Source organism: Schistocerca cancellata, chromosome 9, assembly GCF_023864275.1.
Source record: "Schistocerca cancellata isolate TAMUIC-IGC-003103 chromosome 9, iqSchCanc2.1, whole genome shotgun sequence".
Taxonomy (NCBI): Eukaryota; Metazoa; Arthropoda; class Insecta; order Orthoptera; family Acrididae; genus Schistocerca; species Schistocerca cancellata.
In genome coordinates this window covers 239,711,197-239,727,580 of record NC_064634.1, presented here as the reverse complement: position 1 = coordinate 239,727,580, position 16,384 = coordinate 239,711,197, and the positions used below count along the sequence as shown (strand labels likewise).

General features: G+C 44.7%; 1 protein-coding gene across 1 annotated transcript in view; it reads left to right on the top strand.

The window, feature by feature from the left end:
• The window catches only part of LOC126101313 (SKI family transcriptional corepressor 2-like), a 411,488-nt gene that overhangs the window by 73,469 nt on the left and 321,635 nt on the right, over positions 1 to 16,384 (top strand). Inside the window, exons 2-3 of the mRNA XM_049911989.1 lie at positions 14,905 to 15,335; positions 15,402 to 15,421. Coding sequence (XP_049767946.1) covers positions 14,905 to 15,335; positions 15,402 to 15,421 — 451 coding nt within the window. The remainder of the gene's footprint in view (positions 1 to 14,904; positions 15,336 to 15,401; positions 15,422 to 16,384) is intronic.

Below are 16,384 nucleotides of genomic sequence, written 5' to 3'. Positions count from 1 at the left end.
ATCCTGAGCGGAGTTAGGGATGTAAAAGAAAGACTTATATGGCAGCTGCAAGGACATTTAAATCAAACCATCTTGACACATTCACATTTTTTTACGAGTGAGCCCTACTCTCCCATGCCAGTGAGCTCTCTTAGCTGCAATGTGTTTGCACATCTGCATCTGCATCTAGCAATTGTTGGCTGAAGTGTCTGATCCTGATCCAGAAGATTCGCCAGCCATAGTAAACAATATGTATTATCATATGGCTGAAGAGCATAATGTAATAGCTAATAAAGTTTTTCTGGGGGGGGGGGGGGGGGGGGGTGTAGCGGGGCAAACCCTTCGTGAGGTGGATTTGTTACTGCAGGATGACATCATGTATTGTGTTAATTTACTTGACGATGCACTATACAGTATGACCTAATACTAATACTAACAAATAAAAAGTCGCGAATATGTCAAGATGTTTTGACTGAAATATCTTTGAACCTGCCAGATAAGTCGAAAAGCTAGTTCTATTCTTTTACATCCCTAACGCTGCCCTGGACATATTCGCCATTTTGTACTGTGATAGCGGCATTTTTCATTCATACAGCATTGATTATTGAATTATGACACATTATGGGGTCTTTGCACTTTCGTCAGATAACAGTTTTGATTCTTAAGTCAGCAGAAGTAGTTGTCTTGGGGTCAAATATACCGATCCCAACATTTCTGACACTTTGTAACCGCACCCTGGAAGCCTTTATTTCCTAGCGTGTTTAGTATTCTCTACGTTTCCGATTGAAACTCTTCCACTGATCGAGTCTTCGCCCCTTTAAACGCATTTTCATCTTGCACAAGGGGAAGAAGTTACTAGGAGCTAGGTCCATCAACATGTAAACGTCACTACAGGTATTCGGATTTTGGTTATGACATGTTCGATATGCCTGCCATCATTGGCGATGATATGTCGCAGACGAATAGCGAAATTCTCGATGACCCGCTGAAGCGTCGGAACATCAGTGCTGTCGATGACCTCCTGAATGGTTGTTTTCAGCTCAGAATGGTTTTGAGGTTATTGCTGTACACCTTGTCTTTAATATAGCCCCACAAAAAGAAGTCGCACGTGTTCAGGTCCGGAGAATATGGCGGCCAGTCAAGGCCGCTGCCAGTTGCTTCTGGGTACACCATGGGCAGAATGCGGTCCCCAGAAGTGCTCCTCGCCGGCCGCTGTTCGAATCCTGCCTCGGGCATGGATGTGTGTGATGTCCTTAGGTTAGTTAGGTTTAAGTAGTTCTAAGTTCTAGGGGACTGATGACCTCAGAAGTTAAGTCCTGTAGTTCTTAGAGCCATTTGAACAAGTGCTCCTCCTAGACCTCGAACACTCCCTTGCTTCTATGGGGTCGAGCTCGGTCTTGCATGAACCACATCTTGTCGAAATCAGTGTCACTTTAGGTAACGGAGTTGAAATCATCTTCCAAAACCTTCACGTACCGTTCGGTAGTCACCATGCCATCAAGGATTATCGCACCGATTATTCCGTGAGTGGACATTGCACACCACATATTCACCCATGAGAGTGAAGAAACTTCTCGATCACGAAATGCGAATTTTCAGGCCCCCAAATGCGCCTATTTTCCTTGTTGACGAATCCATCCAAATGAAAGTGGGCTCCGTTGCTAAACCGCGTGTGCATGCGCATACTAATTCCCATCATGCCTCGCGGCCAATCGTGCGGTTGGGATGTCCTAACGCAAATCGTTCTTCAGAAGCTACGACGATTTTATTTCATATAGTTCAATAACTGTCACCCTGCATTTAGATGAATTGACAGCCTTTAGGTTTGCATGATTTATCATGTTACCGAGATTTAACTGACTACTTTTATTACTCAATTGGATGACCTTTCACTTTTCCTTACTCAGAAGCAGTTACCACTCTTCTATCTACATCTAAATACATACTCCGCAAGCTACCATATGGTATATGGCAGAGGGTACCATGTACCAATGCTAGTCATTTCCTTTCCTATTCCACTCGCAGATCTGCTTATATGTCACCGTCCGATCCCTAATTTTCCTTACCTTTCCTTTGTGGTCCTTACGCAAAATGTACGTTGGAAGCAGTAAAATCGTTGTGCAGCTGGACATACATGTATTCCAAAATTTCTCAACAGTGCTTTGTGAAAGGAACGTCGTCTTTTCTCCAGAGATTCTCAAGCGAGTTCACGAAGCATCTCTGTAAGGTTCGCGTGTTGACCGAATCTATCAGCATCATCATAAGCATCTAGCATCATGCTTCAGCGCACGCTTCGATATCTTTCTCTTAATCCGACCTGGCCGGGGTCCCAAACACTCGAGCAGTACTCAAGAATGTGTTGCACAGTTGTTCAGTGCGCGGGCTCCTTTACTGATCAACAAAACTTGATAATAAAACTGTCCCAACAAACCGAAGTCGACCATTCGTCTTCATACTACCGTCCTTACGTGCTACTTCCATTTACTATCGCTGTGCAGGGTTTCGCCTAGATATTTAATCGACGTGATTGTCTCAAGCCCGCGGGACTGCTACGGTCGCAGGTTCGAATCCTGCCTCGGGCATGGGTGTGTGTGATGTCCTTAGGTTAGTTAGGTTTAAGTAGTTCTAAGTTCTAGGAGACTTATGACCTAAGATGTTGAGTCCCATAGTGCTCAGAGCCATTTGAACCATTTGTCTCAAGCAGCACAACACTAATACTGTCTTAGAACATTACAGGATAGTTTTTCCTATTGAACTGCATCAAGTCGCATTTTTCTACATTTAGAGCAAGCTCCCATTCATCACACCAAGTAGAAATTTTGTCTAACTCACCCTGTATCCGTCTATAGTCACTCAACGACGATATTTTCCAGTACTTTACAGGAACATCAGCAAACAGTCGCTGATTGCTGCTCACACTATCTGTCAGATCATTTATGAATATAGAGAACAGGAGTGGTCCTATCACAGTTCCCTGGGGGCTCCTCATGATACCCTTCTCTCCGATGAGCACTTGCCGTGAGGACAACGTACTGCGTTCTATTACTTAAGAAGTCCTAGAACTACTCATGTACGTGGGGGAACCTATTCCGTATGAGCGGGACTTCGTTAACAGTCTCTAGTGGGGCACCGTGCCAAAAGCTTTCCGCAAATGTAGGAATACAGAATCTGCTCTGCCTGCTGTACTTCAGCTGTGGCATGTGGGATATCGTACGAGTAAATGGCAAGCTCGGTCTCGCACAACGGATGCTTTCTAAATCCGTGCTGATTTGTAGACACAAGCTTTTCTGTGTCAAGGATTTTGTCATATTCGAAATTAGAATATGTTCAAGAACTCCGACGCATACCAATGTTAAGCACATAGGTCTGTAATTTTGTGGGTCTGTTCTTTTATCCTTTTTATCTACAGAAGTCACCTGCACTTTTTTCCAGTCGCTGGAGACTTTGCGATGCGCTAGAGATTCTCGAAAAATGCAAACTAAGTAACGGGACAGTTCCGTAGAGTACTCCCTGTATAACCATTTTGGATTTCTGCCCAGATGTGGTGACTTATTTGTTTTCGACTGCTTCAGTTGCCTTTCAACGTCATGGATGCCTATTTCTGTCCTCCATGCGGAAGACTGTGCGACTGTCAAACGACGGTATGTTTACACGGACCTTCTAAAAAACTCAACTCCGCTCGAACAGGGCATGTAGGCCCAACGGTACCGACCGGTCGCCGTGTCATCCTTAGCTCACAGGCCGTCACTCTATGGGGATATGGAGGGCCATGAGGTCAGCACACCGCTCTCCCGGGCGTAATTCAGTTTACGAGACCGGGGTTGCTACTTCTCAATCAAGTAGCTCCTCAGTTCGCCTCACAAGGGTTGACTGCATTACGGTCCTCCTGGGTAAATGATTCTTTAAACGCGCAATTTAAAACTTCAGCTTTGACTTTTTCTGTCTCCTACTGCCACAACAGATTTACTATCTGATTTACAATCAGTTCGCAACCACTTGCGACAGTGATTGAAAGACTATGTGCGGGCGAAGATATCTAGTAGTATTTGAGAGCATCTGTAACCACTTAAGCGCAGAATTCAAATATCGGAAGTTCTGAAAAACATGTCTTACTTATTTTGAACCAGACTGAAGATCTCCATCGTCTCTAATGTTCCGTTCACGACTATGCCAGAAATTTTTAGAGATCTTTTATACTTTCTATGGAGAAAGCCGCCATTTGACAAAAACGTGCATTTCACGCGTTGTCTACGCGAATCGCGGGCAGCGGAAGTGGCACGGCATGCTACTTGATCTGGCAGGGGTGGGGCGAGCTGCAGGGAGGTCCCAGACGTTTCCGCGCTGGGATGCGGGCGCCCGCACAGAGCGCAGGTGGCCCCCGACACTGCCTGTGCCGAGCGCCAGAGGTTATCAGCCCGTGTCGCCTCTCACTTACCCCGCGTTCTGAGCGGTAGACGAGGTGCACTTCACGACCAAGCGTTGCAAAGAGACACCTATGTAGGTTATCACAGCATGTGGCAAAAGCTGTCTAATGGAGAGCAGGGCAAGATAACGCAAACGAAACAAGGAAGATTGGGTTTGAGGGGGGACATTGATGAAAAACATACTCTACTTCAAAATTGCACCAAATCCACAGTTTTGGAGATATGGCAATGAAATTTTGTACCACACTTTACATGAAAGTAACATATTTACATATAAAATCCTTTGATTATATATATTCAACTTTTTTTGTATGAAATTTGAAGTTTTATTTTCAAAAAATAATGTATGTTCCTTTTTCTCAGAAAGCATTCAAGAGATTTCTACAAAAATATCTCTGTTTCATGTCTTTATATGTTGTAAGCTTCTCTCATGAAGTTTTTGGAATAGGTTAAATAGGAAAATTTTCATATTTTTTTAATTATAATTCCGCAAGTACAATTTTAAATTCATGCAAAATTCCAAGCACTTTGCCCCGTATCTCAGCTTGCAATCAGAATTTCAAAATTTGTTCTTGAGGAAACGTTTATTACGTTTACAGAAATATGTGTACAAAATTTCATAATTCTAGCATTCATAGAATCTGAGGAAAAGGTAGATAAACTTTAAAATACAAACTTTTCAGGAAACGCAATTTAAAGTTCAACTTAACTTTTTTCCTTATGTAACTTCTTCAGAAGGAACCACATTTGAACTCTGGGTCTTTTCCTTCAAGGCTTCTCTTCTGGTTTCTTGTTGTCTGTCTTCTTTCCTTTAGCAGGTCTTTAACTGACTTTTCAGCTGCAGAGACGCGCTGTAAATCTACTTTTCTCAGGATGTCTTGAGTAAAATTTCCTATCTTGAAGTCCATTCTTTCTAATACCTTCATCCTCCCAACGGTTATTTCGTTTTTTATACACTCTTTGTGATCGTGGCATAACTGAATGAAGAAACAATCGAACACTTGTATAAATCTCCGTCAGTATCACAAGGCAAAAAAAAGAAATGCTTCGTCATAAACGATGCAGCTAGTTTGTTATTGTTTATAAGATACGGAACATCGTCAAATAAGATCTATGAAATCAAAGAGTATGTATCAGGGTCTTCTAGATAAAGGCTAACGTTTGGTTGAAAGTAATACATAGAATCGCTGTTCACTGAGCTGGTATTGAAGTGCTGCTTCAAAACGTTGGCGTGGCAAGGAGGCCGCGTCACACTTTTAATTAATTTGCAGACACTTCGGATGCGATTTCAACATTGACTTTGGGAACTTATTGTCCATGAGTTGTACTAACAAATAAAAAATAAATCGAAAATTGACATTATACGTCAATTTCACCAACGTCCTCCCAGGTGGCCCCCAACACTGCCTGTGCCGAGCGCCAGAGGTTATCAGCCCGTGTCGCCTCTCACTTACCCCGCGTTCTGAGCGGTAGACGAGTGCACTTTCCGACCAAGCGTTGCAGTGAGACACGAATGTAGGTTATCACAGCATGTGACAAAAGCGGTGTAATGGAAACCAGGGCAAGATAACGCAAACGAAACAAGGAAGATTGGGTTTAACGTCCCGTCGGCATCGAGGTGATCAGAGACGGAGCACAAGGTTAGATTGTGTCCAAGATGGGGAAGGAACTTGCCCTTGTCCTTTTCAGAGGAACATATCCGGTGTTTGCCTGGAGCGATTTAGTGAAATCACGCAAAACCTAGATCTGGATGGGCGGACGCGGGTTTGAAACGTCGTCCTCCAGAAATCAAGTCCATTGACTTAACCAGTGTACTATTTCGCTCGGTAAAGATAACGCAAAGATGCGTTGCCTGATCAGATGTTTCCGGACACCCCTATGCAATGCGGAAATGACCACTAAGCGTCACGGCACGCGGACTCGTTAGAATAAAATGAGGTGGGGAGCAGTGTGCTGTCGGTGGAGAAGCAGTAACAGAGCAATGGCTCGGTTAGGAGGGCGAGGGGGTTTCTTACGAGGCTGTCACCTTAGTAACAAATTACCAAAAACATTTCATCCCTTCTAAAGCTGTCCACGTACACTGTTGGTGATATGAGCGTCAACTGGAAACGCGAAGAAACAGCCACAGCTAAACCAAGAGCACGCAGTCCTCATGTATTTTCGGAAAGGAACGGACGAACGTTGCGGGTGATGCTTGTGCGCAAATACCCTGCCAGTTTCTTCCACAGTGTCACGGCTGGTTTTCTTCGGCATAATTCTCTTGTTCGGTCAGTGGTCTGTTTTTGTGACTAATCTCCTTTTTTATGCGAAAAGAGACGGGTTTCCCAAATGGACCTTTTGTGTTTTGCGCGAATAATGACGAAGGAGACTAGTTGATCAATCGTCATTGAATGTGACGGAACACGTTTTAGATACTATTTACGTACTTAAGATACGATACGGTATTGCAGTGCCTTTGCTATTCTGAATTAAGATGCAAAGTTCCTTTGGATGTGCTCGCGTATCCGAGACAAAAATGGTTCAAATGGCTCTGAGCACTATTGGACTTAACATCTGAGGTCATCAATCCCCTAGAACTTAGAACTGCTTAAACCTAACTAACCTAAGGACATCACACACATCCATGCCCGACGCAGGATTCGAACCTGCGACCGTAGCAGTCGCGCGGTTCCGGACTCAAGCGCCTAGAATCACTCAGCGACATCGGCCGGCTATCCGAGACAACTTAGCATTGTAATTCAAAATAACGCAGGCACTGCAATATCGTAATTATCCGCCGACACGGTGCAAATGACTTTCAAGTAAAATGTGTCACCTGTACGAGAATATACGTAATGAATGTACGAGTACAGGTCGTAGACGTATGCTTGCCGACATATGGAAGCCTGGGTTTGGCCGTGAGTCGTGCACGGGTAGCCAAATGTGAGACGAACGCTCTTAATAAGCGGGAAATCACCGTTCGACTCCATGTGCGGCATAAATTTTCATTGTAGTCATTCCAATCTACAGCCGATGGTTGTCCATATTTACAAGTGCGAATACATTTTTTGAATTACGACTGAGTATGCTATTTCTGTGGAAGAAATCCATGATCAAGTCTGGAGTTACGTCCTCTACCTTATGGAAGAGGAGTGAATGACACGGATGAGTAGAGTGATACGGCACGAGATTACTGTATCCGACAGGGAGAACATGTTCTAGAGCTTACCGCCATACGAGCATAACGGTGAGTTTAGAAGCGGCGACTGAGAATCGCGGATGAAAGAGACACGTAAACAGACCCCGAATTACTGTAAACCACAAGATTGCCCTCGGCCTGTGCGAACACTGGAGGTGGTGCGGTGACATAATCGTTTCCTGCGGTCGCGCTTCTCGGCGACTGCCCCGGCTCCGCGTGGGAGGCGCTTGCGGTCAGGCCAGGTCCAACCCCGAAACCGCAGCAGGTCCAGCCGAGGCCGCCACGTCGACCGCCTGCCCCCGGGAGGTGTCCGGCTTCTTCTGTGGTGACGTCACTTGGATTTGGCAGGGGGAGGACGAGAGGGCGGCGTGGAAGAACACGCCTCCCCTGTTGGGACATTCGTTTCAAGCTATTAGGGGTAAAGTGTGCATATGACGTTGTATCTTGTCGCTCATCAGATTCATAACATGTACACCCCGTGTATGAGTTCGATTTGTGATGCACAAGATACTTCTTATTGCATTGTATATAAAATTTTCCTCCAGTTCCATTCGGGCAAAATGTATGAAAAGAATCCTTATTTATATATCACTGTGCGAACTGTTCTCGTACAGCCGCACGGTTTAGCCGAGCGGTCTAGGGCGCCTTGCACGGTTCGCGCGGCTTCCCCCCGTCAGAGGTTCGAGTCCTCCCTCGGGCATGGGTGTGTGTGTCGTCATTAGCGTAAATTAGTTTAAGCTAGATCAAGTAGTGTGTACGCCTAGGGACCGATGACCTTAGCAGTTTGGTCCCATAGGAACTTACCACAAATTTCAAAAATTTGTTCTTCTACACTTTTATGATTACGGGCACTATGAATTGTATTAGACAGCGATTGGCCGAAGTCTTCTAAGTGGATTTTCTTGGAATACTGTATGTGTGTGGCAACTGAGATTTTTCAGTTTTGTTACACTCTTCCACGACATGTTCGCCGTTGTGGTCGACTATCATCTGTCGTAAAGAGCTTTGTGTTTCCTAAGTGGACACAGACGAAAAGATTAACACGACAAAAAAATATATGGTGATCTTCATCTGTCTTGAAAGACTGCGAAAAAAGAGAGAGATGGTCAGCTTCAGGCGGTTTTAAGGATTGTTGCGTAAAATATATACATAGCGGACATTCATCAGATTGAAACGTCCCATTTGAAAATTTATGAATGACAGTGCTGGAAAAACTCTTACGTTATTTGATTATCGAACACCTGGGCAAAAATGACCGTACACAGACATTTCTCTCTTTACTTATTCTGATCATCACTAAACCGACACACAATATTTTTAGCGCAACGCAGTCTGACTTTCAATAATCCCTACAAAAGAATGGCCCTGATTAACAATAGCCTATACCTTTTATGAATCACTTACCTAACGAAAATCTTCGTTACTCGAACTACTGCAATACAGCGAGCGCCAATACTGCCAGCTAAATAAAAGGTTCTAACTACTGAAGGCACTAACACCTGATAGGCATAGTTAGCAAATGAAAGATTTTGATAGAGAACAGACAATGTATTTACCTTAATAATGTTCAAAAGTCATCATATATATCTATCAATTCATGACATCCATCTTTACAAATTTGCTGTTTCTGGTGGACACACGTACAGATCGTCCCGCTTATAGTAACCTCTTAAAACTGTGGCACCTCTCTCCACATCCACCACTGCTGGCGGCTCACCTCCAACTGCCCAACGCTACGCGCTGTTCACATCTAACAGCCCAACACTACACAAGCGAATATTCCAACAATGAGTCCAACAAGCCACAAACCGCACAGCGCAGTCAGTGATTTTCATATATAGTATTACGTGGCATTACCAACATAAAAACCTAAAGAGTCTACTTTGCAAGATCAACTGTACAGCGCTCTATGTGAGTAGCGTCACATTATTCTTACAGTGCCTCCAAACTGGTCCATTTGTAACATGTATTTGGTAGGGCCGTGGCCTTTTTAGATTTTGGGCCTTCCCATCTAGGCAAATCCTCCACTGGAAACCGTGGAAGACCAGGAGTGAGGTCAGCGAACAATCGCTGCTGTCATATAACCACTTGGGTTCAACTTTGGTCTTTACTAATATGTGACACTGAATCCTGCATGTGTAAATGGAGCCCATGCCCTTATTCCTATCGTTTAATTTTCCTTGATGTCGTTCGTTGATTCTTTAAAATGGCAGTAGTCCTCTCTGCTGATTTTTCATTCATGTTATTTCTGTTCGGTTTAGTAAGTATTGTTGGTCTTTATTCCATCTTAGATGATGATGACTTTCGTAAGATATTCTGCACTATATTAGGCCGTCTGGTACAGAAGACGTAAGTGGAATGTTGGAATTAGAAACAGTCCATGTTGCAATTTATTCTTTTTTTAAAAGATAAATTGCAATTAAGGATGTTAATAACTTTTTTTTAAAATGATGACTTTCTTTACGTCCATTCTCGTACAGGTTTTAATTTAGTTTGCAATGCCGTTACTGACGTGAGTGAAATTGACAATTGCGTCTGAGCAACGTTTACAGAAAATTGAACAAATTACACGAACTGATTGATTTAGTTTTATGATTTTTGTAATTAATGATCGGTGAAGTCCTCAGAATTTTGCAGGCAACCGGAATCTACGACTGATATTACTAAATTAACTTCATTCGGCTCTCTATTTTTGTGATATGAACAGCCGTTGCGACCGCGCCATGTTAAGTTGTATGCCACCAAGAAGTCTCCGCGTTCCATATTCATATATTACCTTTGTCAACATTACCGCATTGTGTTTCTTATAGCGTTCCTTCAGAAACACGTTGCGTTTGACTTGCCTCCTGTGTACCGGGCCTGCCGTTCACGGACAGGCAGTAGCCGGACTGAGAGAGCATTGCTGGCGCGGCTGGCCGGTAACGGCCGTTCGGCCCCATCGCTGCCCCCGACTCATCAGCCGTGACGCTAACTGTGCGGCAGCTCTCAGTTCCGCCGCTGCATTTCTGCCTGCCGTTTTTCGGCTTCCCCTCACCGCTCTTCGCAGTCATCATTCGTTCGCCGCGCCTTCGAAATGCCACTCTAAGAAAGAAAAAAACGACGCATCACAAAGGAATAATCCGAATCCAGGGACGGAAATTGGGTATATGTGATGTACATGTACAGACAAACAAATGTTCACAATTTCAGAAAAAGGGGATTATTTATTCAAGAGAAAGAGTTTCACAAACTGAGCAAGTCAATGACGCGGTGGTCCCCTCTGGCCCTTACGTAAGCAGTTATTCGGCTTGCAATTGATTGATAGAGTTGTTGGAAGTCCTCCTGAGGGACAGTGTGCCAAATTCTCTCCAATTAGCGCGTTATATCGTCAAAATCCAGAGCTGATTGGAGCGCCCTGCTCATAGTGGTTCAAAAATGGTTCAAATGGCTCTGAGCACTATGGGACTTACCATCTATGGTCATCAGTCCCCTAGAACTTAGCCGGCCGGTGTGGCCGTGCGGTTCTAAGCGCTTCAGTTTGGAACCGCGTGACCGCTACGGTCGCAGGTTCGAATCCTGCCTCGGGCATGGATGTGTGTGATGTCCTTAGGTTAGTTAGGTTTAAGTAGTTCTAAGTTCTAGGGGACTGATGACCTCAGAAGTTAAGTCCCATAGTGCTCAGAGCCATTTGAACCATTTTGAACCCCCTAGAACTTAGAACTACTTAAACCTAACTAACCTAAGGACATCACACAACACCCAGTCATCACGAGGCAGATGCTCATAGTGCTCCAAACGTTCTCAATCGGGGAGAGATCTGGCGACTTTGCCAGTCAAGGTAGGGTTTGGAAAAATGGTTCAAATGGCTCTGAGCACTATGGGACTTAACATCTATGGTCATCAGTCCCCTAGAACTTAGAACTACTTAAACCTAATTAACCTAAGGACATCACACAACACCCAGTCATCACGAGACACATGCTCATAGTGCTCCAAACGTTCTCAATCGGGGAGAGATCTGGCGACTTTGCCAGTCAAGGTAGGGTTTGGAAAAATGGTTCAAATGGCTCTGAGCACTATGGGACTTAACATCTATGGTCATCAGTCCCCTAGAACTTAGAACTACTTAAACCTAACTAACCTAAGGACATCACACAACACCCAGTCATCACGAGGCAGATGCTCTTAGTGCTCCAAACGTTCTCAGTCGGGGAGAGATCTGGCGACTTTGCCCGTCAAGGTAGGGTTTGGAAAGCACGAAGACGAGCAGTAGAAACTCTCGCCGTTTGCGGGCGGCCGTCATCTTGCAGAAATCTATTTTATCGTATGGCTAGGGACCCCCGTCGGGCAGGCCGTACGCCGGGTGCCGGTCTTTCAATTTGACGCCACTTGCGCGGCCTGCAGTCGATGAGGATGATAGGATGATGATGAGGACAGTACAACACCTAGTCCCTGGGCGGAGAAAATTCCCCGACCCAGCCGGCAATCGAACCCGGGTCCAGAGGATTGACAATCCGTCACGCTGACTATTCAGCTATTGGGGGCGGACATCTTGCTGAAATGCAATGGCTTGCCATGAACGGCAATAAAAGGGTCATAGGATATCGTAATGGTGTCGCGCATGACAACCAAACGGGTCCTGCTATGCGAGAAAGCAGCCGTAAAACTTAAGTTCGTTTTTCATTATTTTTCAAGTTATTGTCGGAATAGTTATTACAGTTTTGCTTTCCAAGCATTAGTAACTTATTAAGAGACGTGAATGATTATGAAATACTTGTCCAAGTACCGAATCTCCTCGATTCGCTGACATAAGCCACAACTTACGATGAAGAAATACCTTCGAATATGTGTATAATTGCAGATTTCTCCGCTGAAAACAAGAGGATATAAACATATATTTATGCATCAGAATGCATGTTCTTATTGTAAGAGGGATTTTCCTTGACAGGTAACAACATTGTATGGGGCCTAATGTTTCGCACAGTTCTACACTTCACTCGACTTTCTAATAGTACATATTAAATGTAATTACTATCGCTTCAAAAGCGAAAATGTTGAGGATTCTTGCCGTTGTTTGCTCAGACGCTGTGATAATTGTGGAACTGGTTTCTTCTGTGTTGGGAAACAGTTTTATTGCTTTTGTTCCTTTATTATCACGTCCACGTGGTTTTCCCTTCAACTACAGTTGTGATAGCTTGTCTGCTACGTTAAATAACGTAGCTGCTGCAATCCATACACGTATCTTGTGTTCCACATCCACTGATTTGACTTCATGTTTTTCAGTAGATATAAGACGCCTTTCTGCAAAAGGTCAGGCCATCTGCTGTTTACTAACAATTTTTTCGTTCCTAAAGAACACGACATCCTCCAATAAATATCTGTAGGTTAGAACCATTTCGTAAATAAACTGTTCTGCGATGTAGCGCTTCACACCTCATAGGGACTTTAGGAAACCTAAAAAGGGACAAATGTGGTGTCTTCTCCTTGTTGTTGCTGCAATTTATTGTGCAACAGACGCTCCCCTTTCTAAAATCGGTTCTGCTGACCAATATAGAAAATTACGACTCGCTTCAGCTTTCACAAGATCTCTCCGAACTCATCAGTATAACTTCCTGGCCGCCTGCAGCGTTGCAGTCGTAGTGGATAACAAAAGAGAGTCGAAGTGCCGCCACTGTTATGTTAGACTGGGCTAAGAACTGCGTTATGACGGAAAGAACACGCGACACTGGTGTAATTCTGCAATATTTATTTTTTATCAACTTGTTTTCGAATATTCAACTGAGTTTTCTTCTTGACATGCAGTTCATTATGTAATGTATCGTGTATTTTATCTACTCTAAATAGTCTTAAATGACACATTTAAAGAACCTTGAAAACGAATTGAGGTATTTTGCAGATGTACTACGTTAAAGTCTTTGATCCCACAAAAAAAAAAAAAATATAGGGCCACACGTATTTATCTATGTACCTGACGATGACGTAACAGCCGAGAACCGGTTCACAAGGCAAGAAATTTTATAGGCTCAAATGGTTCAAATGGCTCTGAGCACTATGGGACTTACCATCTGAGGTCATCAGTCCCCTAGAACTTAGAACTACTTAAACCTAACTAACCTAAGGACGTCACACAACACCCAGTCATCACGAGGCAGAGAAAATCCCTGACCCCGCCGGGAATCGAACTCGAAATTTTATAGAATATCACACTAGTATTGTGTGTTTTCTCATTCGTAATGAGCAAAATTTTCTACCAACAACCAACGGATCAGCCAGTTAATGCAATAAGAGTATTCCATGATAGTGCAATGATATGAATTTATTACGTCGTTTGTTTCCCGCGAGCAGTACACCTGAACTAAACACGTGATCTTGCACCTAATAACAGAGGAGTCGTAAAAAATAAAAATAAATAAATAAAGGAAGGAGAACTTTAGTTTGCAGACCGGTTACGTTGTGGTATAATTTATATTTTAAAAGCCTAACATGTGTAAAAGAAAAAAACAACGCTATTATCGTTTGTGTGAAAGTAGGTAGATATTGACAAGGGTTTAACGTACGAGTAACGTATTGTGAGCGTCCTGCCTACTAAGGGAGTGGAAAATATTCAGCAAATTGTTTCTATTATGCCATTTACTTTTCTGGAGACGTAGCATAAGTTTTTGAGTTCATGTACGTAGCTTCTCGCCAGGTTGAGTCCCCTGCGTCTGTGGGCCTCAGTTTCATCAGACGCAAGGAGTAATAATTTCTAATTACTGTAAGTTTCATAATATTTTCAGTTAAGCAAACATAAACAAGTGTATCGCAAAGGTACGTGATATGCGTATAATAATTTATTACGTCAACGATCGGTGAGATATATAAAAAATTATCACATTACCAGTTTCGGCAAATATTTACCATCTTCAGATGTGCTTGATCCATAAAAAGCTTTGTACAGACAAACAAACATAGTTAGGCAGTCTGAAAGTGATAACGTCATTTAACATTTCACTGAATGTACGACATGTCGTTGTACGATCTCTCTTCATTGAAACGCTAAACGATCTCGATGTTCGAAATCGGTAAATATATTTGTTTGTCTGTACAAAGCTATTTGTGAATTACGTACATCTGAAAACGGTAACTACTTGTCGAAACTGGTAATGTGATTATTTTTTTATTTAGCTAAGCGTTCGTTGACGTAAAAAATTATTATACAAACATTAAAAAAGTCGCGTACTTGCAGGTAGGAATATGTCAGCTTTTTTAATAATTCATATCGAGTTGGGCGGATTGACCCTCGTTTGTTCGGAGGAGGACAATAGACAGGTGGAGTGACGGGAGTGTGTGTGCTCGATTGCGCAGGTGACGCTGCAAGTGAGCCACAAGGGGCTGAAGATCATCCAGAACGTGCCGAAGGCGTCGGGCGGCAAGTCGGGGGCGGGCGGCGGGGGCGGCGCCGTCAAGTGGGAGACGGTGAAGCACCTGGTGCCGGCCGAGGCGGTGACGTGCGCGCTGCAGCAGGCCGACGTGGTGGCGGCCATCCTGCTGCTGGTGAACCCGGCGACGCGCTGCCCGGTGCACGTGCACGCCTACCGCTGCGACAGCGTCGAGACGGCGAGCCTGCTGCGCGCGCAGCTGGCCGCGCTCGCGGAGCGGCCCGACACGCTGCGCCGCATCGCCGAGCTGGAGGCGCGCCTGCGCTCGCAGGGGTTGCTGCCGCCCGCGCCCGGCGCCGCCGCCGGCGCCGCCCCCGCGCCCGGCCACGCCCACCACGGCCAGCCGGCCGCGCACGCGCAAGCGCCGCCCGCCGGCCGGTCGCCGCCGCTGGGGCGGCCGCCGCGCGCCAGGAGGCCGCTCAGCGCCGGCGGCGGATCCGACGGTGAGTGGCCGCTGCACTCTGCTGTCTGCAAACTGAAGAGCGAGCCGCGCTCGAAACGGGGAAGCGGCCTCTGCCGTGAGGACGCCAATACTGTCGTGCACCACACGGCAATCTGATTTTTGAATTTTTTTTGTATTTATGGTACGTCGAAATGTCGACTCGAAAGGGACTGTTTGAGGCAAGCACAATAAACGTTAGCCAAAAAGGCGATGCCAGTAGAAGGCAGATGAGTTGGAAGGGAGTTTCAATAACCTGTATTTCTGTTGTGTTAGTGACTTCAGCTCCAGTTACAGTGTTCCTGCTGGCACCATATCTCAAAACTTAAACCTACAGTGAAATGACAAAAGTCATGGGATTCATCCCAATATCATGGCACCTCCGTTTGCCCGGCGTAGTGCAGAAACTCAAATGGCATGGAATGAAGTCGTTGGAAGTCCCCTCAAGAAATACTGAGTCATAATGCCTCTACTGTATAGACGCCCGTAATGGCAAAAATGTTGCTGAACCATGATTTTGTTCACGAACTGACCTCTCGATTATGTCTCATAAGTGTTCAGTGTGTGTCGCGCGGGATTAGCTGAGCGGTCTAGGGCGCTGCAGTCATGGACTCGGCGGCTGGTCTCGGCGGAGATTCGAGTCCTCCCTCGGGCATGGGTGTGTGTGTTTGTCCTTAAAATAATTTAGGTTAAGTAGTGTGTAAGCTTGGGAACTGATGACCTTAGCAGTTATGTCCCATAAGATTTCACACTCATTTGAATATTTGTTCAGTGTGTAGCCAAATCGTTTGCTCGAATTTTCCAGAATGTTCTTCAAACCACTGGCGAACAATTGTGGCCCGGTGATTTGGTGCATTGTCATTCATCGTAATTCCATGGCTGTTTGGGAACATCGACTCCATTTATGGCTGCAAGAGGTCTCCAGGTAGCCGAACATAAACCTTTCCAGTGAATGATCGGTTCACCT